This window comes from Natator depressus, chromosome 2 (genome assembly GCF_965152275.1).
Source record: "Natator depressus isolate rNatDep1 chromosome 2, rNatDep2.hap1, whole genome shotgun sequence".
In the NCBI taxonomy this organism is placed as follows: domain Eukaryota; kingdom Metazoa; phylum Chordata; order Testudines; family Cheloniidae; genus Natator; species Natator depressus.
Window position 1 is genome coordinate 177,067,789 of NC_134235.1, and position 25,608 is coordinate 177,093,396.

Genomic DNA, 25,608 nt, shown 5'->3' on the forward strand with positions numbered 1-25,608 from the left:
AAATAAGTGCAGCATGGCACTAACTTATTATTATGCCATTAATTTAGTTCTCAGAGTGGTGAGAAACCCATATTTTGGCATTTGGAATGCTAATAGCTCTCCACTATATTCCAAATGGCAATTAATTTCTTTTTAGTTAATATCTGGTAAAGGAGTAAAACCACTTAAACGAAGAGGCTTCCAGTTTGTCCAAAGATAAGATTAAATAGAAAGATAAACAGATAATAGAATATCTGTTTAATTAACATGAGATTTTCACAAATGCTAAAATCAGTCCCTGTTAAAAGAACGCTCTTGTCAAAGAATGCAGTGTTTAGCCCTGTCAGTCTCAGGGTATTAGAGAGAGAAGATTGGTGAGGAAATATCTTTTATTGGCCTAACTTCTGTTGGTGAGAGAGACAAGCTTTCACGCTTACACAGAGCTGTTCTTCAGGTCTGGGAAATGTACTCTGAGAGAACCAGCTAAATACAAGGTGAAACAGATTGTTTAGCATAAATAGCTAACACATATTTCATGGGACTATTCAAAGTGAAGTGACCCATTAACATAAGAACGGCCATATAGTGCATCTAGCCCAGTATGCTGTCTTCTGACAGTGGCCAATGCCAGATGCTTCAGAGGGAATTAACACAACAGGGCAATTGATCAAGTGATCCATCCCCGGTCATCCAGTTCCAGCTTCTGGCAGTCAAAAGTTTAGGGATGCCCAGAGCATTGGGTTGAATCCCTGACCCTCTTAGCTATTAGCCATTGATGGACCTATCCTCCATGAACTTATCTAGTTCTTTTTTAAATCCAGTTATAGTTTTGGCCTTCACAACATCCCCTGGCAACAAGTTCCAAAGGTTGACTGAGCACTGTGTGAAGAAGTACTCCTTTCGGTTTGTTTTAAACATTCTGCCTATTAATTTCATTGGGTGACCCCTCGTTCTTGTGTTATGTGTTGGGGTAATTAATATCTCCTTACTCACTTTCTCCAGACCTTTCATGATTTCATAGACCTCTATCATATCCGCCTATCGGTCACCTCTTTTCCAAGCTGACCAGTCCTAGTCTTTTTATTCTCTCCTCATAGTGAAGCTGTTCCATACCCTTAATAATTTTTGTTACCCTTCTCTGTCCTTTTTCCAATTCTAATATATCTTTTTTGAGATGGGGTGACCAGAACTGCACACAGTATTCAAGGTGTGGGTGTACCATGGATTTATATAGTGACATAATGATAATTTCTGTCTTATTATCTATCCCTATCCTACTGATTCCTAACATTCTGTTAGCTGTTTTGACTGCTGCTGCACATTGAGGGAATGTTTTCAGCTGTGTTCCTCCTAAGCTATGTGCCTGCACGGCCACACAAGAGCCCATCAAGGGCCACACACCTTATTAATACAGCCACACAGGCGCGCACACAGAGGCATAGCCACAGGTGGGCTTGGAGGATATGTAGGGTTAGGTGGGGAATATGTGTTGGGTGGGGTCTGTGGGGTGTGGTGGGAGGCAGTGATGGGGGAGGTTGGGGAGTGCAGGGCTGTGGCGGGGAGAGATTCTTCTCCTCTAGCTCTAGGGCTACGGTGGGAAGAGACACCTCTCCCCCCAGCCCCTGGGCTATGATGCAGAGAGAGACTACTGAAAATTTTGCAGTGTTAATTTTCTTTTTATTTGATTTCATATTAAACAAACATCTTAAGTAGTGCACCTTGTTAATTATCCCCTGTTTTAATATTATTTCTTCTTCTTCCATACCTATGGTAACTTTTTAAATATATATATTATATCTAGGTTTTTTGTTTCTGCTGGTGGCATACCTTGATATTGGTGCTCCACGTAACAAAATTCATTCCACACATGGATGGAAAAAATTAGAGAGAACATTGGTTTCAGACAACTATCCATGATGACTCCAAGATCTCTTCCTTGAGTGTCAAACATACATCATTTTGTATGTATAGTTGGGATTATGTTTTCCAATGTGCATTACTTTGCATTTATCAGCATTGAATTTCATCTGCCATTTTGAAAAGGAGTACTTGTGGCACCTTAGAGACTAACAAATTTATTTGAGCATAAGCTTTCATAAGCTACAGCTCACTTCATCGGATGCAACTCACGAAAGCTTATGCTCAAATAAATTCGTTAGTCTTTAAGGTGCCACAAGTACTCCTTTTCTTTTTGTGGATACAGACTAATACGGCTGCTACTCTGAAACCTGTCATCTGCCTTTTTGTTGCCCAGTAACCTAGTTTTGTGAGATCCCTTTGTAAATCTTTGCAGTCTATTTTGGACTTAACTATCTTGAGTAATTCTGTATCATCTGCAAACTTTGCCACCTCACTTTTTACCCCTTTTTCTAGAACATGAATATGTTGAACGGCACTGGTCCCAGTACAGATCCTTGGGAAACCCTGCTATTTTCTCTCTCCATTCTGAAAACTGAACATTTATTCCTACCCTTTGTTTCCTGTCTTTTAACCAGTTATTGATCCATAAGAGGCCCTTCCCTCTTAACCCAACTGCTTAGTTTGCTTTAGAGCCTTTGGTGAGGGACCTTGTAGGAAGGCTTTCTGAAAGTCCAAGTACACTATATCTCCTGAATCACCCTTGTCCACATGTTTGTTGACCCACACAAAGAATTCTACTAGATTGATGAGGCATGATTTCCCTTTACAAAAGTTATGTCGACTCTTCCCCAATAATTTGTTTTCATCTATGTGTCTAATAATTCTGTTCTTTACTATAGTTTCAACCAATTTGCCTGGTACTGAAGTTAGGCTTACCAGCCTGTAATTGCCAAGATCAACTCTGGAGTCTTTTTTAAAAATTGGCATCTTCCAGTCATCTGGTACAGAAGCTAATTTAAGTGATAGGTTACATACCACAGTTAGTAGTTCTGCAATTTCATTATTTGAGTTCCTTCAGAACACTTGGCTGAATACCATCTGCTCCTGGTGACTTATTATTGTTTAATTTATCAATTTGTTCCAAAATCTCCTCTACTGACACCTCAATCTGGGACAGTTCGTCAGATTTGTCACCTAAAAAGAATGGCTCATTAACACCCCTTCAGTCAGAAGGGGGAAGCAAAAAAAAAAAAGTGGAAGGCACCTGCGGGGAGGGTTGTTAGTGGGAAATAGATAGTCGTAATAAACCATAAATCCAGTGTCTCTATTCAGTCCATGATTTTTAGTGACTAGGCAAAGTTATGAATTTAAGCTCCTAGGCTCATCTTTTGAAGGTGTTGTGCAGATTTTCTTTGAGGATGAAGACTGATATGTATGTATGTATGTATGTGACTGCTTTACCATTCAACATCTCTCTTCTTGTTCTTTCTTTTTTCTTTATAATAAACCTTTAGTTTTAGACACTAAAGGTTTGGCTGGCAGCGTGGTATTTTTGGTAAGATCCAACCCTATACTGACCTGGTAATGTGGCTGACCCTTTGGGGTCAGAAGAACATTTTCTATATGTGAGTAGTGTGACAAAGCTCTGTCCTTGCCCCCGTGGGTCCCGCATTTCCTGGCGGATTTCACTAGCCTCAGAGGCTCACTGTGACCCTCCATGTAACCCTTCTCTCTCTAGAGACAAGGGTCACAGTCTACTGAGCCATTTTCATCATAAGCCAGCGAGGGAGGTGAGGAGAAGCTATCCTCTCTTGCATAGTCTCTCTTGTCTCCCAGTCTCAGTGATTAACCGAGGGGGGGAGGGGAGCCCGGGCCCACCCTCTACTCCGGGCTCCAGCCCAGGGACCCTAATAGTATCAGCTATGGTAGCTGACCTTTTAGAAACCTGACACATACAATTCCCTGGGCTACTTCCCCACAGCAGCCCCCACTTCCTCAAGCTCCACTTCACCCTTACCTCAGGGCCTCCTTCCTTGTGCCTGATATGATGTGTACTGCTCAGTCTCTCCAACAGCACAACTTCCTCCCACAGCTCCTGACATCCACACCCACCTGACTAACTGGGAGGCTCTTAACTAGTTTCAGCCAGTCCCTGACTGGCTTCAGGTGTCCCAATCAACCTAGCCTTCTCCCTGCCTTCTGGAAAGTTCTTAATTGGCCCCAGGTGTCTTAACTGACCTGGAGCAGCTGCCATTTAACTTATTCTGGTACCAGGGATTTGTTTAGCCTGGAGCTAATATATCTATCTCCCACTACTTTTCTATAGCCATCTGGCCTTGCCCCGTCACAGTAGAGTTTTAAAATAACTTCTCACTGTACTGGACCTAGGTGCTGATTGGGAGCCAGGGAACTGGAATGCAATAAAGGAGGCTGTGTGATTTCTTTTTTGCTTCTTAATAACCAGTGTGAGGGATCAGAAGCACAGTTTGTGACTGGTTGGAAGGCTTAACTTCAGTGTTACCCACCAGTCTTGGGAGTATCTGCTCTCCCTTTTGCAGCCTGCCCTGACCTTGGCATTTCCAGTGTGGGCTGCCCGAGGCACCCTGGGTCACAGAGGGTGTTGATCATTGTACTAGTGGAGATATGTCTGTAGGTTTTGCATCTGTTCAGGCAGAACATGGTGCCACTTTGAGTTGGTGTGTCCTGGTCTGTGGCGAGCTTGACTCTGATGCTGAGAAGTTGGGAGTTGTTTGAAGACCAGAAGAGGGAGTTAAAGAAATATTTCTTTCATAATGGGGTCCCTATCGAGTATGGTTGTTGTTGTTTGATGATACCCCACATGGGTTCCAGTGGGGTGATAGGTGACACCAGGGGTGTACTCTCAGGTGCTGCAGTTTTATGTCCAAGCCAGGTATTTATAAAGCTTCTCAAATAAAATAAAATAAAATAAAATAAAATAAAAAGCTGTGTTTCAAGCAGGCAAAACATGTTAAATATTATGAGATTCTGGAACAATCTACAGGCCTGGAGGCTCATGGGCCATGGCCCATTGTGTCCTTTCACTAAGCCAGCCCTGGAAACAGGCTCAAGATTCTAGTATGGGATATGGCTGAGACAATAAAATCCCCTCTAACTGGGTGAGAGGAGTTGTATCAAGACTCTAATGGTCCCAACTCTGTCAGACTGAGCAGACAAAATTAAAACCCAGATTCCCTTCATGATAGCTTGTTGCTATTCTTTGCATCTGAATTAGAGTGATGCACTGAGGATTATTGAATCAAGGTGTGGGTGGAGATGGTATGAACAAAATAAGAGCAAGCCAAAGTCTTAACCTTTTTCAGATTCAGTGTGGTTTGGAACAGTCTGCCTTCCCAAAAGGAGTCTGGCTCAGTCCTTGAGTCTCCACATCACAGATGCCTTTTAGACCCAGAAGTCTCTTTTCGGGAACCTGCTGCTGTTCCTCTTAAATTTGACATCTCCCAAATGTGTAGGAAGCCCCAGAGTGCATGTGCTCTGCGACTTCTTAGACATCCAGTAACAGAGCCCAGCTGAGAGACCACTAGGTAACATCAACTGTCCTCAGCCTCAAGGGAAAGGGATTCTGGACTTCCCCTCTTTTCAAGGTGCTGGCCGTTTAGAATGATGGCAAAGCAATTCTAAAAAGCTTTCTTGGCACTAGAAGGAAACAGCACTCTCTCCCCAGGCTGTACCTGAAGATCACGATACCACTTCTGGAACCAAAAGTAGAGGTGAGCTGAGGTGGGGAGTATCTGAGATTAGAGGTAAATACTTCATACAATACTTTATTAAGGGCAACTCATTTCTATTCCAATCCCTGTAATCTTTAATTTAACTTTAATACCTTGCATGTAGACAAATGGCCAGACTGATTCTTTCTGGTCCAAATTGGGCCCCCACCAGTGTCAACAACTGGAGGGCAGATGTTCCTCCCTCAGAATTTCATATTGTTTACATTGATTGATGTTCTGGGGCAAAAGAAACCATCTCATGCAAAAGCATGTACTGAGTTATCTTAATCCAACTGAAAAACTTCCCAGTTCAGACTATGATGCCCCTCCAGGGAGCAAACAATTACACAAATTAATAGGTCCCTATCTATTCTGACAACAGTTTTTAATAACGACACTTCAGCTGAGGGTCTTCCTTCGATCGCTATTTCCTCAAAACCAAATATGGGGAAACCAGCTTGAATAAAATAACAAAAGGTGAAGCATCTTTCTAGGATTTATGGACATTTCAATGAGCCGCCTCCCCCAATCTCACTCTGCTTTGCAAAACATGTGTGATAAAGGCAACATTCTTTTCTCTCACACACAACAAATTTCCCAGCCTCTCTCCCAAAATTTGTCCTTTGTGTCTTTCTTCAAGACCCTACCATGTCTATTGAGACATGTATAAAAAGCAGATTGTAGCCTTTACTACTAAGCATCACTAATTTTTGCTTTTTATTGGCTGTGAAATATTTGTATGAAAGCCACTATGCAGAAATATATTGCATTACATACATTATGCCTGTGAAAAGAACAACTCACCTAAACACTTGGGGCAACAGTGTCCAGAAGGAATGTGACTGAGATGCTGGGGACATGACAGAATGGGGCAGACTTCTCGTACACACTTTGTCCTGCCTCCCTATGGGAAAATAGGCTCAATTAGAAAAAAGAAAAAACACGTGCACACACACACACACTGGTGACAAGTCTTACAGAAGCCTTAGCAGAAGCAATATTTACCCACATATATGTCTATTCATACCTGGCACAGAGACTTTATGCAACTGCCATACAGCACTTCCTACATTCCTTGCAGAATCTCTACATGTATTACTGTTTTTCACTCGGGTAAACAATAAGCAAGTGATAGCTGCACAAAGAGAAGTGCCTGGCTAACTGATTTCTCAATACGGATGTGGGAAAATCAGGTAGAATAAAAGCATAACCCATGAACCTTTCTTGAGGTTCCAAAAAGCCAGTGAACACTTTTTTCCATTATTTTTCACCACATATGCTGCTGCATAGGACTTCTGAGCTTGTCTGGGATAGGAAGCAGAGTTAAAGAACAAAAGTAAGAGGAGGATGGGTATTCTCCAAGTATTTCCACCACTTCAGGAATGCCAAGTAGCCACAATCATTCATGAAAGCACATTCTCAGTACAACTGTGCACACCCAAAAAGTCTGCACTGTTCAGAGAACAAAGAACAGGTAGTCAATGAGATAGAAGGAGTGTGGCAGATAGAAAGAGAGAGGAAAGAAGTGTATACTGAAGGAGCAGGAGAAAGTAGAGGAGAAAATGAGAAAAAGGCAAAAGAGAAACAGCATAGAAAGTGTAAGAATAGAGAAATCAGTTGAAGGAAATCAACCAACAATATAGTGACAAGGGGGAAAGAGCAGAAGTAAGGCAGGACTTGGTTCAGGGGCGATTTCAAAGGAAAAAGAAGTTGGTCTTGCAGATACAGGGTAGAGAAAGAGGCAAAAGCGTTGGGACTGGAGGAAAAAAAGTGAAGGTGACAGACAGATAAATATTCTTTACTGAAACATTATTTATTACTTGTAATGCAGTAGTGATTCAAGGCCCTAGTTTGGAAGCCGAGCCCTATTGTCCTAGATGCTGTACACACATATAGTAAGAAAAGACCATTTGTGTCTCAAAGAGTTTTCAGTCTAAATAATATCCTGCTTTTTATTCTAAAAGGGAGATTTGTAGGGGATGGTGGGGAGTAGGGTGACCAGATCACAAGTGTGACAAATTGGAACAAGGGGTGAGGGGTAAGAGGCACCTGTATAAGACAAAGCCCCTGCCCCTGTGAAATTGGGACATCTGGTCACTCTAGCGGGGAGGGGATATTTTGGCTAAAGATGGAGAGAAAGAAAGACTTTTCCACTCTCCGCTCTGTTGCCAAAACCTTTCTGTGCACATCTCAAAACCTCAACCAAAATGTCCTCCACACCCAGGACTGGTATCCAGGTTTTTCACTTTTAAAATCTGGCCACCTTTGTCCCATGAAGGGAATTCAGTTAGTTTAATCTAAATGTCCTGCCCAATCCATAATTTAGAGCTAAAGATTCAATCCACAATATACTCTGTATTCCTGGATGCTGCAATGAAAGATTTAAGAGTAGTCCACAGCCATATGCCTTCAGGATTCTTCTCTGACCTCCCTTGAAACAGATGGAAAAAGCCATTCTTTTAAGAGTTCACTGTTTGAAATTATGGTACAAGACTCCACCCCCAAACAGTACAATAGTACAGTGAACTATGAGTGAGCTTTTATGTAGCAAGAGCAGACTAATCCATTCTGATACTATTACAAAAAAATTAATGTACTGTCTGTATCACATACTGTAACAAGATTTCAGACTCAGAACTCTCTGAAAAGAACATTTTTCCCATCTGCCCCAAGGGGGCCAGTGAAGTATCCTGAATGCACATGGCTATGGCCTGGTCATCATTCTTTCATTGCAGCATCCAGGAATACAGAGTTTATTGCAAGCTGAAACTGCTGATCTAAATTATGGATCAGACAGGAAACTTTGACAAAACTAAATGAATTCCTTCACTGAGGATTCTTCTGATGCTCAGGGAATAGCTCTTTAGGAAGAGGCACAGGTGCAGAATGAGAGAATAAATCTCTCTCCCTGGCTCACGGAAATGGTGCTGTCAATCCACCAAGGGGAAAGCTCATAGAAGACAGAACCCATCCTGAAAAGATAATGTGAATGAGTAATTAGAGCATGGAGCCCTTGATCAGATGGGGGTGGGTGGAGGGAGAAGAACACTGATGAGGGTTAAGGAATGATCTAGTAGCTTGGTTGACCAGAGCCCTGCAATATGAAAGGGCCCCTTCCCACAGCCTCACCTACAGATTTTGTTTTCTGCATATACACATCCCCAAAACTGTTTTGCAGCCCCACTTCTTCGTCTGATCAAGCCAAAACTCAGGTGCAATCCTTCATGGAGAAACCCCTTTCTAGTCTGTTCTGTTCTGCTTAGGTTTTTATACTACACTCCTCACAGTGCATTGAAGAATTTAGGTGTGTATATATTTTAACCCACTGTGTGGTTTCTGAGGTTAGCCTGTCAAGCCCATGTTCAGGGCTGAGTAAGGGAGTTAATGCAGTTTTGTTCATCCTACCTCAAATAAATTTCATCATCTCTGCATTTGATTTATAATTCCCTTGGTGAATCAGGAATGAAGATCCTAAAAAAGGGGGAGCCTCTAATCATAAATGTTCTCTTTTCCTCCAGATCACCTCAGCCCTGGCTCACATTTACAAAGCAGCTTCAGTTCATCTCCTCAACAAGATTGGCTGCCGCAAAGCCACAATTGGCAAACATCCTCAGCTTAAAGTATATCACATGGTACAGAAGGTCTGGTTATTCCCAGCTGAACCTTAATTAAACGGGGGGATGGTATTATCCCCCCAAACACCTAAAAGCACCTCCTTCTGAAAACCAAACCCCCAAAAAGGTGTGGCAAGTTGGGTATCCAGAAATTAAAGCACCCAAAGCCACTAGCCACTTTTGTAAATCTTGATTGTCACTAAACATAACCAATATATAGGATATTACACAGAGGTCTAGGGGATATTTTATCATCAGGAATCTCATAAAATGTTGTTCAGAAAAGGCCCTAGGACATGTGTTTTCCACCAAACAGAAATATGTTTTCATTTGATAAGAAGGGCCCTACCAAGTTCACGGTCCATTTCGGTCAATTTCACAGTCATAGAATTTTTAAAATCATAAATGTCATGATTGCAGATATTTAAATCTGAAATTTCATGATGTTGTAACTGTAGGAGTCCTCACGCAAAGGGGGGTTGTGGGGGAGTCGCAAGGTTATCGTAGAAGGGTCGAGGTATTGCCACCCTTACTTCTGCACTGCTGTTCATGGCAGCGCTGCCTTCAGAGCTAGGCAGCCAGAAAGCAGGACTGCTGGCCGGAAGCCCAGCTCTGAATGCAGGGTCATTGCCAGCAGCAGTGCAGAAGGAAGGATAGCATGGTATGGTATTGCCACTCTTACTTCTGCACTGCTGCCTGCAGAGCTGGGCCCTTGGCTAGCAACTACCACTCTCCGGCTGCCCAGCTCTGAAGGCAGCAGCGCAGAAGCAAGGGTGGCAATACCATTCCATGCCATCCATATTTCTGTGCTGCTGCTGGCAGCGGCGCTGCCTTCAGAGCTGGGCTCTCAGCCAGCCACTTCTGCTCTTCGGCTGTCCAGCTCTGAAGGCAGCACAGAGGTAAGGGTGGCAATACTGTGGACCCCCCCAACAATAACCTTTTGCCTCCCCTGCCTCTCCTTTTTGGGTCAGGACCCCCAGTTTGGGAAATGCTGGTCTCCTCTGTGAAATATGTATAGTAAAAGTACACAAAAGATCAGATTTCATGGGGGGAGACCAGATTTCATGGTCCGCAACGTGTTTTTCATGGCAGTGAATTTGGTAGCATCCTATTGATAAGTAATGCTAAATGGTTGTTTGTTTTTGCCTTTTATTTTTAGTTCCTTTGTGCTCAGCACCTTTTTCTATTCTGCTCACCTCTCCTTTCCCCCATCCAGGAATTTTCTCTCAAACTGAATCATGTCTGGCTTTTTATCACTGGTTTCTGATTCCAGCTGTTATGCTGTTTAGGTCCTAAGAGTGAAGCAACATTCCAGGTCTCTGCTACCCAAGATAGATATTCCAGACTTACATGTCATCATATGGTGTATGTTCAAAAAGACATAAAACAAATCCACCTATTTAATTTAAAATAATAGTAACTCCACCTGGTCTTCAGCTATTATAGAGAGTTGGTGAGTTTCAAGCTTTAAGAAAACATCAAAACCTGTACAATGCTATGATCTGGACCTTTATTCTCCTAAAAACACGTAGCATTACTTGTCCTGAGTTCAAAATCCCAGGAGGAGTCCCCAGTGCTTCAAACAGCATGAAAAGAAGTTGTGTACATATACAATATGTTGCTACAATAGGTCAAGAAAAAAGCAAATGGAAAATAGCTTGTTGCCTTCTTTCCCAGTATTAACTTTGATTAACTGAAAATTCCTATAGAAAATTACAAATTATTTTGATGTGACAAAATCAAATGGCTATATCCATAATACAAGCCAGAATAGGGAAAGTACAGGTTAAATACTATCTAGAGAAGTTAGAAGTATTCCAGTCAGCAGGGCCTGATGAAATTCAACCCTAGGGTGCTTAAGGAACTAGCTCAAGCAATCTCAGAACCATTAGCAATTATCTTTGAGAACTCATGGAGGATGGGTTAGGTCCCATAGGACTGAAGAAAGGCAAACTTAAAAAGGGGAACAAAGAGTATCTGGGGTATTATAGACCAGTCAGTCTAACTTTGATACCTTGAGACATGCTCAAACAAATTATTAAAGAATTAATTTTTAAGCACCTGAAGGATAATGGGGTTATAAAAAATAGCCAACGTGGATTTGTCAAGAACAAATCAGTCCAAATCAGCCTAATTTCCTTCTTTGAAAGGATTATTGGCTTAGTGGACGGGGTGGGAAGCAGTAGACATGATTTATCTCAATTTGACACTGAGCCATATAACATTCTGTGACAGGGTGCTGGGCAAAGGGTTGCTGACTCAGCTCTCTGTCACGTCAGCTCCCATTTAGGGGGCTAGATTAGAGATGCCTGGAGATAACGTGGCCCTAATTGGGGAGGCAGAGAGAGCTGGGACTGTATAAAAGCCTTGGGGAAGGCAGAAAGAAAGGGAAAAGGCAGGGAGTCCCTCTCTCTCGCCCTCCTGATGGTGAAGGGCCAACTGTACATGGTGAAATGGTGGTGGGAACAAGCCTGTGAATAAACTGCAGCAGTGGATACTAACCCCAGAGTCTCAGAGTGATTTTGTGGACTTGGCAGAGAAAGGAGCCAAGGGGCCCTGCTGCAATCTGCTACATGTGGGGGGCTTGTCTGGGATCCCGTGACAGAGCATGTGTTTGGCAGCCTGGAGATGGAGGAGACCATGCAGTGGCTGGTCAAGCAGCAGGAGGAGTGCAGAAGTCAATGCAAAGTTTTCAGCAAGCCCACCAGCTGTAGAGACAGGCCCTGCTCACCTGGCAGGCAGAACAGCAGAAGAGCCTGCAGGGCTTCACTGGGGAGCAGGCTGGCATCGAACAGCAGCTCCTGCAGAAAGTGGTGAGTCCCACGGGAGGGGATGGCGTCCAGGCGCTGGGCTTAGGACTGTGTAAAATGGGCCCAACAGATGACCCTAACATCTTCCTAGGCACATTTAAGCAGGTAGCCATGGGGGCTGGATGGGACAGGGCAACCTGGGCCCTGCGACTGGCTCCCTACCTAGCCAGCAAAGCCCAATGGCCTACTGGCTGTAAGTGAAGAGCAGGCCAGGAATGAAGCAGTAAAGGCAGCTGTCCTGGTTTGGGTGGGGCTAGGGCTGGATTACCCAACAGGCAGACGAAGCACATGCTTAGGGCACCAGCAAAGCAGGGGGCACAAAAAAAATGAGAGTTTTTTTTTAAAACATTTGATATTTCAAAAAAAGCATCAAAGTAGTCATCATGGGAAAAATCAGAACTTTCTTAGACTTCCTTACACTCCACTACACACTCTTCCCCCGTTTTTCTGTTCTCTTTTTATTACTTATCCCCACCTAAACCAGGGGGGCGTCCTACTAACATAGACTGAAATAATGTGAGGAAATCAGATCCTGTCATATCGTGCAATAAATTTGTTTTATTATTGATATATTCTTCTGAGTTATACATACTTGATTCGTTTTCTTTCATTCATATATATATATACATTACAATAGTGTATGTTGTGTAATTTCGCGTATCTACTTACTACACTATAATTGATTCACTTAAAGCTCATATGAAGAGGATAGGTGAAGTGTACAAGGTAGTATCAAGTAGATTTTCTTTTCTAAACAATATGGGCTTATCTGACAAACAATATTCACAAGGTTCCCAAAAGCTAGTTGACTCCTACCCTGTTGACTTGAACATGAATCTCTGTGGAGAAGTACAGCAGTTTCACTGTTATATGAGCGCAAAGTTAATGAAACAGGAAAAATGAAGTTCAGTCATATTGATCTTCATGACACAATATTGAAAGAAGGAATACAATGTGTATTTCCAAATGTAGAGATCACAGTACATATTTTTCTAACATTGATGATTACTAACTGCTCCACAGAATGCTCTTTTTCTCAGCCGAAAAGAATAAAAAACCCTCAGAGAACAACAATGTGTCAGGACAGACTTGATTCACTTTCCCTATTGTGTATGGAAGCGGACATGTTTCATCGAGTCAGCTTCAATGAACTGATCCAGAATTTTGCAATCAGAAAATCTAGAAAGAAGCTATTTTAATTTCAGCATACATGTACGTTTTGTGTTATTTCGAAAAATAAAATTTTATTTTACAGTATAGTATTGTTTTTATTTTGAATTACATATGGGGGCACCATAATCTTTTCAGTGCTTAGGGCCTCTAAAGGTCTTAATCCAGCCCTGGGTGGGGCTGTCCGTAGAGAATTACCACCAGAAGTTCCGGTCGGTGAGGTGGATGGGGGGGGGGGTTTGAGGCCCTGGGCATTTGCCCAAAAGTTAATGCACAGTGGGGGAGATCATGGATGTGCTCATTCTAGAGAAGTTCTTACAAGGCCTCCCCAAGAACATAAAGGTGTGGGTGAGGAGGCACCAACCAAATACAGTTGAGGTGACTATAAAGCTTATGGAGGCGGACTTCCCCAGGAAGGTGGGACGGTCAAGCAAGGAAGTGGAGCCTGGGAGAAGGCCCAGAGAATCCCCGCCTGAGGGGCTCCCACAGGATCCAGACCAGCTGTCTACTGGCAGTGCAGGCAACTGGGACACAAGAAGAAGGACTGCTCACACCTCGATAGCGGGTGGGCAGACTTTTGTGGCTGGGCAAATGCTAGAGGGAAGGGGTGGAAGCTGTCCACCATTGCAGTGATGGTGGGGAAGAAACTTGGCCTCAGCCTGTTCTCTGGTACAAAGGAAGCTGGTGAGGCCGCACTGGTGGATTCCCAGTGTGAAGATGGATGTAGAATGCATCCACTGAGATAGGAGGCAATACCCTATGGCCCAGGTGCCCCTCAAGGTTTGGGGCAGGTTTAAGTGGCCACAGGTCGGGGTAGTAAAGGGCCTGTCTTATCCGGTGGTAGTGAATTTGGATTGGGACTCCTTCCCAGGCAGGAGGGAAGGTGGGCAGAGGGAGAAAGCCCAAAATAAGAAAAAGAGGAGATTCCCCGAGGAAGGGGGTAGAGACCCCCAAGCAGAAAACCCCTAGACAACAGAACCTAAGAAAGGAGAGGGAAGCTATGGGCGAGATGTCCGCTCCAGGGTCCTCGACCAGAAAGCAAAGCCCGGTGGAGCCCCTTATTAGCAGACCCCCCAGAGGAAGAGACCCTGTCACTGGGAGGGGGGTTAAGAACAGATTAGACAAACACTTGTTAGGGATGTTTAAGGTTTACTTGGTCCTCCCTCAGCATGGGGAGTGGGGGGTGGATTAGATGACCTCTCAGGATCCCTTCCATTCCTACATTTCTATGATTCTATAACTCTGTGAATGATGCTAACTTCAAGGTGGAACTAGCTAACGAATTCCTCACACAGTAGCTTCTGCTGAAGTGAACCTGTCTTTGACAAAATCCAAGAGTAAGCTTTTAATCATGTAGGAAAGTATGTTGTGGGATAAACAATATATTTATATTAGATTTATGAAAAATGCTGGTCAGAATCTAATTGGGGTCTGATTCTGCTCTCACTTACACTGATAAAAATCAAGAGGAAACGCAGTGAAGTCAATGGAGCTACAATAGTATAAAACTGGTGTGAGGGGAAAATCAGGCCATTTGTGCATGTACAGTGGTCTCACTTTAAAAGTGTTTGAGACTGTTTACTGATTCTATCGGTATGGCCTATCATACTGTATGTATAAGAAATATCCAAACAACAGGTAAATAGGTTCAAACCTGCAGAAACACTTTAAGTGACTGTATTATCATTTTAAAAACATACATTAATTGTCAATTCATGAAGGACTTTAACTCACAAAGCTAAAAAAACAATGAACCCCTAGACAGTCACCCAACACAGACAAAAGTCTGTGTAAACTTTCTGTAGCTCCTGAGAGGAGAAAGATGATATGATTATAAGGGGTCTCTCAGGACAAAACTACCTGCTAATGCTTAAAATAACCCCCTGTCCCATTCAATGGAACTGTTATCAGGCATGCGGAGAGAAAAGGAATAACTGCTCAGGGCGTGAGCACTATTTAACCATCTGTGGGTAGCTGAAGTGAGCTGCCTTCTCTGCATAACCAGCTTGTTCCTGTTTCTGAAATGTACAGCCCTGCAAATCTGCAGAAATCCATGGACCATTTTTGCAGGTATAAATTTTGTATCTGCGCAGGGCTCAACCCTCAAACATATCAGCTAATGGAGCAAGCCTAGTGAAACAGGAGTTACAAATGCTCTTGCCTGTAAGGCTGGATTTTTTTTCCAAAGTAGGAATACTGTCATTACCTTAATCCCACCTGAAGATTTCTCTTACTTGCTTATGTCCCTATCAGCATGATTCCACTCACCACATTTACACCATTGATGTTGTCAAATTGGCATTGCTTTAACATATATTTATTATAGGTTTTAGTCCCCTGCAAGGACCTGGGAGCAGTTTAGAATGAACAGCAATCTGATTGGTTAATCTGTTCAGATTCACTGGGCTTCTTTTAGCCACTTACTTGGGGGTGAGCCTGTTCACTTGGGAGTGAGCCCTGATTGAGCCTTTACCCATCAACAGGGCTGGCTTCAGGCACCAGCGAAGGAAGCAGGTGCCTGGGGCGGCCAATAGAGAGGAGCAGCACTCCGTCAGTTATTGGGGCGGCACGTCCGGGTCTTTGGCAGCAATTCGGGGGCGAGTCCTTCATTCCCTCCCTTCCACTTCGGTGGCACTTCAGCAGCAGCTCAATCGGGTTTTTTTTTTCTTTTCTTTTTTTTCTCACGGCTTGAGGCTGCAAAAAAGCAGGAGCCGGCCCTGCCTATCAAAAGCTAGTTTTGGTCTCTAGCTGAGTAAAATCCTTATGTAAAGCCCAAGACAGCTTGAAGATCTGTCTTAGTTTGTACATCGACACCTGTTGTGAATATAGCCTGCATCTGACATTGTTCTGCATCTCTAGATGTATGTATGTCCTGAGGTTAGAATAATGCTACTTTAGTAGGTTTTCCCTCGAGGTAAAGAAAGCTTATCTGGTGACACATGAAACCTTTCAAACTTCTTCCAGAATGAAAGCTAAGAACAAATGTGTAACAGATCATCATGGGCTGAATCCTGACATTTTTGCTCCAATAAAATTCTCATTGAAATCAATGAGAACTTTGCCTGTGTAAGGATTTGGCTCTACAGTGACAAGGTGAACATAGATCAGAATCATGCCACATCTACAAATAATTTATCACTGGTCTTACCATCTTCTGAGAGTTAAAAAAGATATAATTCAGGAAGATTTACTAACCATTCGTGGAACACAGAAAATAACCATGGTCTATATAGTTTATATAGACCGAAGGAAGGTAATATTGAATTATGTATACTCAGACATGCACATACAGTTAGAGATGAGCCAACAAGAGTAACATTTTGTTTAACACATAGCCTACTTGAGCTTTCCTACTATTGGGGGATATGGATAAAATAGGATCAATATCTGGATAACTCACAAGTTTGGTTTTGCAAAGCCAAAACCTGCATGACAAAGTTTTGGAAAAACAAAACAAAACCACTCTACTTACCTTAGAGTGCTTTTAATAGTAAAGCTGCCTCAAGTCACAAGTAAACAAGCTTCAGAATTTTAAAATACTATTTAAGCCATTTGTTTAGAAGTATCAAATGCTTGTGATGTATTTTTAAAAATCTGTGAGAACTGGTATTCATGCTGCCAGATAGTAAAGCTGTAGTACTACCCACACAGCATATTTATTAGTTGCAATAAACCACTTTGAACAAAGGAAGCAAACTGTTATTACTCCTCCTCCCCCAGTCATCAAGTTTAAATCTAAAGCAGAAGCAGCCAAAGTGCAGCCCAAAGGCAATCCATGGAGTTCTAAAATGGGGATCACAGCTGCCCTTCTCTCTAATGTTCAGGTGCATCCCGTGGAGACAACAGGTCAGATCTTCAACTGGTATAAATTGGCATAGCTCACTGACATCTATGGAGCTCTGCTGATTATACCATCTGAGGATCTGGCCTCATCATCCCAATGCTTTATTTTGATGCAAGTAGCCAGTCATATTGATAAATGTGTCACCTGGCTGTATTAATAGGAAAGTTAAACCAATTGGCTCCATTTTATGCAAATTAGCTGTGTTCCTGAGGTTCCTAGCAAGTTGCCGGTGTGGTCTTTGATATCTCAAAGTTAGGACATCTTGACTTAAATTAACTATGAACTGACAAGCCTTCTTTTTTTGGAATTAATCTTTATATAGCTGCATCCAGCTGCTGAGGAATTATCTAAATTATCCATTAGCTAGTAATTTAGATCAGGACAAGCCTCTAAATTACAGCCATGTTTTCCAACAACCAACAGCAATGTGTATGAAGTGGCTAGTACCAAGAGCCAAATCAATCCAGCCACTTGTCAGCTCTTCCAGTTCTCAAGAGCTGTGCTTTGGTGATGAGAGAAAAAAGCACTTTTCAGGTGTAAGTGCTGTTTGGTACTTCCTTGCAAAATGCATCCTCAGAACTTCAAACTATTCTCTTAGCAAAGAAGTGGAGCTAACCTGTGGCACACCAGTCTGGCACTCCATGCTTACCATCTTACAGTTGTCAGTATACAAAGGACCTGATTCTTTCCTCTTGTTTAAAAATGATGTAATTTTATTTACTTTAGTAACATTACACCTGCATAAGTGAGAGATGGATAAGGCCAAGCATAGTTGCTTAATCTTGAATCTCCGAGTTGAAGAGAGCATTCTTAAATATGAAGCCTTTGGGTTACACAGTAGTTCCCTTTACTTGAATGCAAACAGAGACAATGCTTCTAAGGTTTCACTGTTCCTAGAATTCTTGAACATGTTTGTGATACAGTCTTCCATGGAGACTTCTTTGTGGGTCATTTTAACAACGTGCATTTGTCCACTGGCCTCAGAATGGTTTTAGTGTACATCACCAGCACTTAATCACATTTCTCCAATCTAATATTGCTGCTTAGCAGTTTTGCTGGGAGTACATCGCAGCTGGCTCTGCAATCCAGCTGGAATTGAATTGGTTGTTGATCTAATAGCATAGTTACAAATATGGCAGTTGAATGGTTGGCAGCCTTCTTCTGCAGTGCATATATTGAGAGTTTTGGATCCACTAAAGTCACAGTGCAGATATTCTCCTTCACTGGAAGTCTCTAAATCCTCAGTCACTGATGGAATGCTGCTTTTTTCTTCCTGGGTAGCAACATTGGGATAGAAAGTGGTTTGTTTCCCAAGCCTCTTGCACCGTTGCCCATAAGGTGGGAATTTTTCTTTCTGCCTTTCTTGTTACTTTTCACAGTATATTACTCCTGCTGGAATTCTGCGCTACTGAACAATGCAGACTTTGCGCAGAATTAATGTTCCATACGAAATTTTATTTATTTCCCCCTAGCACTCCCCACACCACCTGGCATGGGCATCCAGGGCTGAGAGCGGGAACATGATTATATTGTGTTATTCTGACAAATAAAATTTGCCGAATTTTAAAATATTGTGCGCAGAATTTTTGGCACAGAATTGCCCCAGGAGTAGTATATGCACTGGACCATGTCTGCATTCTCAGCCAGACTGTCTCTAACCTGCCTCCTGGCTTCCTTTAGCTTGAGCCTGTGTACTTGTTCTGCACTAGTGGTTATTACTGTTTTGATCTTTTCCCAGGACAGTTCCGCTACCCTTGCTATTTGTAGTCATTTCTCCAGGTTTAGATCTGTTTTTCCTCAACAATCTCTCCTGTAAGCGGGAATCACATGTCCCTCAAACAATCCTGTGTCTAATTAGGGAATCTTTAATGTCTCCAAAGTTACCTGTAGATGCCAAAGTTCTCAGCTCTATAATGTAAGCATTTATTCCCACTTCTGCTTCTTGGTTTTGGGTTAAAAAATCCTTTCTACAGTCTCATTCTGTCTAGGATCCAGTATTCCTCAAACACCTATTCAGCTGTTCCAGTGTTTCGGATATTAATCCTGATAACAGTGTCTTGCTCACTGTCATGGGGCATGTCACTCACCTCCAGACTGGTGCCTCCTTTTGGTCACTCTGGAGATTACCTCAAGGCTGACGCCACCTGTCCATGGCTTGCACACTGTCACTCCATCTCTGCATTTGCCTGCCACCTCAGGAACCACGGTGCCCTCTTCGCAACTCAGCCCTCCGGCTGTGTCAGCATCCATGTTCCCCCTTCCAGGGTTAGTGTCTCAGCCAATAATCATGCCACTTCCCCAGTGGCGAGTGAGGGGGACCTGGTCCCGCCCACTACTCTGGGTTCCAGCCCAGAGACCCTATGGATAGCAGCCTCAAGCTGCAACTCTTTCCAATGTCGCTATGTTTCCCTGGGCCACTTCCCCATGGCCCCCAGCACCTTCTTCAACCTCACTTCAGGGCACACAGGTGCTCAGTCCCAGCAGCCAGCCAGGAGTTCCCTCTCACTCCCCCAGACCCTGACAGCAGCTCCTCTGTCCAAGGTACTTGCAGTTCTCTCAGCCTTCCAAGGACACGCTCCTCAATCCCTGAGCTCCCAGCAGCAACTGACTACCTCTGGCCTTGCGGCCTTTTTTATGTGCACCTGCTGGGCCCTGATTGGCTGCTCCTCACAGCCTCTCTCCGACTATCTTTTCAAAGTGGTGTTCAGGAACAAAGGAAATCTGCACAACACTTTTAAAAGATCAGCCTGGGAGCTTAAATTCATAATTTTGCTAGACACAAAAAACCATGGACTGAATAGAGAGAGATGGGATTTATGGCTTGTTACAAAAATCTGCAACCCACTAACAACACCCCACCATGCTGCTTTCCCCCCGATGACTGGAGGGATGTTAATGGGTCACTTTACCTTGTATGGTCCCTTGAAATATGCGTTTACTTATGCTAAACAATCTGGTCCACCTTGTATTTAGCTGTAACACCCTGAATATGTGTCCCAGACTTGAAGAAGAGCTCTTTGTAAGCTTGAAAGCTTGTCTCTCTCACCAACAGAAGTTGATCCAATAAAAGATATTACCTCACCCACCTTGTCTGTGGAAGGAGGAGCAGTTATAGACTGGAAGCTTGAACAGGGAGACAGGGAACAAGGTGGGGCAGCATTTGGAAATGAGATCCAAAATGTGGGCACAAGAAGAGCTATTCAGGGCCCTGAAGGCAAGAACCAAGAACTTTAGATTGATGTGGATGGGGCGTAGAGAAGACATTCAAGTAATAGACTGATGCTGGCAAGGAAAATTATTTTGACATTTTAATAAATGTTTTAAAAAACGTCAGTGAAAATAGAGGGAGGAGCTAAATTATTTGTGATTAATATCACTGTTGCTTCCATATACTCCGGAAATATCTGGTGTTTTACTATGAGCTACTGCAGAGTTATTTATTTCTTTTCTGAAGAGAACTGTTTCTATAAAATTGTAATAGAACACGTTATATTAGAAGCTGTCTGTGGACAGAGAAATGACTACAAACCACTAAAAGCTTGTTCAGTTTACTCCTACCCCCCTCCAGATAATGAGAAAGTTAGAGTTAAAGCCAAGAGAGACTCCTCTAGCTTCAGTTTTTAGCTGCTCAGCAAAGTAGTGGCTTTGAAAACTAGATACCAGCCTCTCCCAGCAGTGAGTTTTCCCCTGAATTATTTGGAGAACACTTTGTTTTCATTGGCACTAGGAACACATGAAGTACAGTTCAATGGATTTGCATAAAGTTTCAAAAGACTAACTTGATACTTACAATGTGATAGCCACTGTCACAATATATGTATATGAGTAGCACTCTGTTTCACTTGTGCAAAAGGTTGTTTTTCCAAGGATTTTTTGGTAACTCATCTACCTCACTGCAGTATAAGATTTGTGATATGCACTTACAAGAGCCTTTTGCTAATATCACAGCAGACGTTATTCCTGTAAATTCAACATTAAGGCAAACTACCCAAATTACAGTATATCATAATGGCGTGGTAGCATCACAATAGTTAATGTTGCATCACGACATCTGTTTAAAGGTCGACTTTTCTAGGTCCTCTAAAATTGCATGCTTAGTCTGATAACTTTGAAATGTAGTATGCCTCAAGAGGGTGCATGGCAGAGTTAGTGTCATTTCAGCCAGTGGTTCCACAGACACTGCTACAAAAGCCTTCCGGCTCCACCCACGTTTGGAATACATATAGGGACCATTGAAGAATAGCCATTTACGAAGAAGTTTTAGGTAGGGTTTCTGTTTCTCACAGCTAAAGAGCAAACTATTGATGTGATGCAAATTAAAATAGTCTCAATTTGTTGAGTTTTACCCAAGGTAGTGCATGGCACCCACTAAATCTCTGGGGACCCAAACTGAGAATGGTATTTAAGAAAATGTATATTTTTTACACTGTGCATCCACCAGTACAGAAAAACCACTAATTGGTTTCCATTCCTGCCATTTTATATTCTTTAAAGATCAACTTTTGTAAGCACTCTAAAAATCTGAATAGCGAGTTGGATTGCTTTGATATGTGGTATGCCTAACGGAGGCATAGAGTAGCATTAGTAATCCAAATTTGGTTTCATTTGACCAAGGGGTTCCCAAGTTACAGGCCCTCCTAAAAATCATTGTTGCTTTGTATTGTTAAACAGAGAGATACTAATGACTGGATTCAGAGTAGCAGCCGTGTTAGTCTGTATTCGCAAAAAGAAAAGGAGTACTTGTGGCACCGTAGAGACTAACAAATTTATTTGAGCATAAGCTTTCGTGAGCTGTATACAGCTCACTTCTCTAAGGTGCCACAAGTACTCCTTTTCTTTTTAATGACTGGATGAATCACAGACCTCTTGATGTCTGTGAACTCACCCTTCAATTTACATAACTAAGTCACAAGACCCCCTCTAAGAGAAAAAAAGAGTTTTGGAGTGAGGCCTGGTCTACACCAGTGGTTCTCAAAGCCAGTCCGCCGCTTGTTCAGGGAAAGCCCCTGGTGGGCCGGACCGGTTTGTTTACCTGCCGCGTCCACAGATTCAGCCAATCGCGGCTCCCACTGGCCGCAGTTCACCGCTCCAGGCCAATGGGGGCTGCGAGAAGCGGCACGGGCCAAGGGACATGCTGGCCGCCCTTCCCGCAGCCCCCTATGTATAGCCTCTTGGTGGCGATGTGGGACCCTCAGCTAACCCAGGCTCTGCAGACCCAAGTTCTAGTCCCATAGATCCTTACAGAGGACAATTATCAAATGATCCATTCCCTGTTGTCCAGTCCCAACTTTTGGCAGTCAGAGGTTTAGGGAAATTTGCTGTATGGGGCTGCATCACTGACCATCTTGGCTAATATCCATTGATGGACCTACCCTCCATGAACATACAGAACTGGGGGGTTTTTTTAACCTAATTTATTTTTGGTCTTTACAACACCGCCTTGCAATGAGTTCCACGGGTTCACCGTACATTTATGTTGTTTTAAACCTGCTGCCTACTAATTTCACTAGGTGACCCTGGGTTCTTGTGTTATGTGAAGGGGTAAATAACACTTTTTTCTCCACACCATTCGTGATTTTATAGACCTCTATCATATCCCCCCTTAGTCATCTCTTTTCTAAGATGAACAGTCCCAGTCTTTTTAATCTCTCCTCATATGGAAGCTGTTCCATAACCCTAATCATCGTTGTTACTTTTCTCTGTACTTTTTTCAATTCTAATATATCTTTTTTTGAGCTGGGGCAACCAGAACTGAATACAGTATTCAAGGCGTGGGCATACCATGGATTCATATAATGGCATTATGATATTTTCTTCCTTATTATCTATCTCTTCCCTAATGGTTCCTAACATTGTTAGCTTTTTTGACTGCTACTACACATTGAGCAGATGTTTTCAGAAAATTATCCATGATGACTCCAAGATCTTTCTTAAGTGGTTACAGCTAATTTAGACCCCAATATTTTGTATGCATAGTTGGGATTATTTTTTCCAGTGTTCCTTACTTTGCATTTATCAGCATTCTACTTGCCCTTTCCACAGCTTTGTGGATTACCTTTCCCCAGGATTTGAAGCTAGGGTACCCAATTCTTTGTATGTAAAACCAGAAAATTCTTATTGATTATAGGATTTTAGCTATTTCTCTTCTTTGTGCATGTCTGCCTTGTGTATAACAAAAGGAATGCTGTGCTTATGACATGATGAAGGACATTTATACACACTCCACTTAAAACATTTGTATTCCACACATATTACTGATGTAACCTCATAAAATATGGGATTTCATATATGCTGCTTCCTTAATGCACCCATCAAAGGTTTGTAATAACAGGAAATCCTGTTTGTTCCAAGCACTTAGCAAAGAGAGAGGTAAAAATACACTGCAAAGTGTTATGCCTACTTCACCAAGAGAAAATGCAACACACAAAGCACTTCTTGGAATATTTTATGAATCTTTGACACATGTACAAACCCAGCTTCCTTAGATCTATAGAACAATTATCACAAAAATAACTTCAGGAATCAAGAACAGTATATCTGAAATGTATATGATTACATTTTATGTAACACCATGGGATTTATAGACAGTCCATACAGTACCCTTACTAGTATAGACTGTGTCTAATTGCTTCATCGTGCACTAACTAGGGTGGTTACACTCGAAGAACAAGGGTTACATTAACTCTGGGAGAGGGCAGGTGCTGTTTCTACTGCTACCCTCCCTCTAGGATGTGATTAAGGTGAAGTAGCAAAATTTAAGCTTGATTTTGGTTTAGATACAGGCCTGAGCAAGGGATGCTGTGGAATCTGCAGTGCTTCAGGATTAGCCTTGAGAGGCGTTGGGACCAAGGCAATGTGGATGACAGGGGTGTGAAGCAATGCCTTCTGTAGACCCTGCTAGCCTTGTTTGTGTTAATGTAGTCCAGTTTGTAGCAGGGTCTACTGCGGTCAGTTACTATGCAACACTTGAGCGTGTGCTGTAGTCCCCACCCCCATAGGCCACACTGTGATGGGTCAAAGACAAGCCCGAAGAAATGCATCTGTGAGTCACAATTTCCTCCGCTGACTCCTCCTTGCTCTAGGGGGTAATAATTTGCTACTAGCCTGCACCAGCAGCAAATTATAACATTTTTCTATGCTGGACAAGAAATGTATGTGTGGTAGGGGAACCAAGGCTCTGCCTTCACTGCCAACTCTGAAACCAGCTACTCAGGGAAGGAAGTAACCTTCAGGCCCATATATAACATCCAGGTACACCATGTAGCAGTAAAGGGGGTTCTTATTCCCTCTTACTACCCTGACTGGTCCAAGTCACAATCTGGCCTACAGTGTCCTTTTTCCTCTTCCCATTAAGTTTTCAAAGGCTTCTCAGATATGTCATCACATCAGGTCCACTCATCATTGATAGTTTATTGTTGGGATTATATTGTTAATTACTGATTTACCGATTTCTCATTTGCAGTATTTTAATCGTAAGAGGTTTACCCTTTGGATAAACACTTCCATAATATCTTTGTGCTGCTGTCCATCTTATTAATACCTAAGGTGTGCACTGTACTAACACAAACATATGCACATTGCTTAATGTTATTTAAAGCTACTATTCCAAATGCCGGGACTTTCAAGACCGTCTGAACGATGGATGCCCAACTCCCATTGAAAGTCAAATTTCTTTAGGCATCTTTGAAAATCCCAACCCAAGTGTGACATTGCACCCCATAATGCTTTATGGAAATATGCTTATGAAAGTAAATATGACATAACTGGAATATGTTTAATGCTAGATATGCCATGTAACATATTTCTGCAAAGGTTATGATCTACTGGATATATTCATCCTATTTGTATGCATGTAACATTTTTGTATTCGAAGTTATGAATATTGGCTATGTACTTGTTTAATTTTAAGTAGCCTCAATGAAGCAGTTGGTCAGCTTGCTGAGAAAAGACTATTCTCAGTAAGTGCCCAATCAAGAAACACTTAAGCCAACAATAACAGGTTTCAGAGTAGCAGCCGTGTTAGTCTGTATTCACAAAAAGAAAAGGAGTGTTGAATACATCCGATGAAGTGAGCTGTAGCTCATGAAAACTTATGCTCAAATAAATTTGTTAGTCTGTAAGGTGCCACAAGTACTCCTTTTCTTTAAGCTAACAATGAATTTGGAGACGCCAATCCACATCTGAGCTTTCCCGGAAATGTGGCCTGGCTGGTAAGAAACTCAGTCATACATGGACATGAGACTTTCTCATGTGACTCCAAAACTCTATCTTGGAGCTGGATTCTGCATAGGAGAGAGGAGGGGGTCTCCACCCTCAAGAGACAGTCTATTTAAGCCCCTGGGAGACCCCTCCATTTTGTCTTCAGCTGGCTCAAGAGGTAGCCTCTCCACCCCTAAAGGACACCTGAAAGAAACTGGAACAAAGGACAGGGGTGTGAGTGATTGCTGGACCCAGACTAGAAGGAGGCTACTCTGTAAAAGAAGCTTTTACTGGAACATCTCTGAGGGTGAGGTTTCATCTGTAATCACTTTCTTACTGTATTAGGTTTAGACTTGCATGTTTTATTTTATTTTGCTTGGTAA

General features: G+C 42.5%; 1 protein-coding gene across 2 annotated transcripts in view; it reads right to left on the bottom strand.

The window, feature by feature from the left end:
- BMPER (BMP binding endothelial regulator) overlaps positions 1 to 25,608 on the bottom strand; it is a 190,821-nt gene that overhangs the window by 83,911 nt on the left and 81,302 nt on the right. For both annotated transcript variants that reach the window (XM_074943256.1, XM_074943255.1), the window contains exon 7: positions 6,393 to 6,492. In XM_074943256.1, the coding sequence (XP_074799357.1) occupies positions 6,393 to 6,492 (100 nt within the window). The remainder of the gene's footprint in view (positions 1 to 6,392; positions 6,493 to 25,608) is intronic.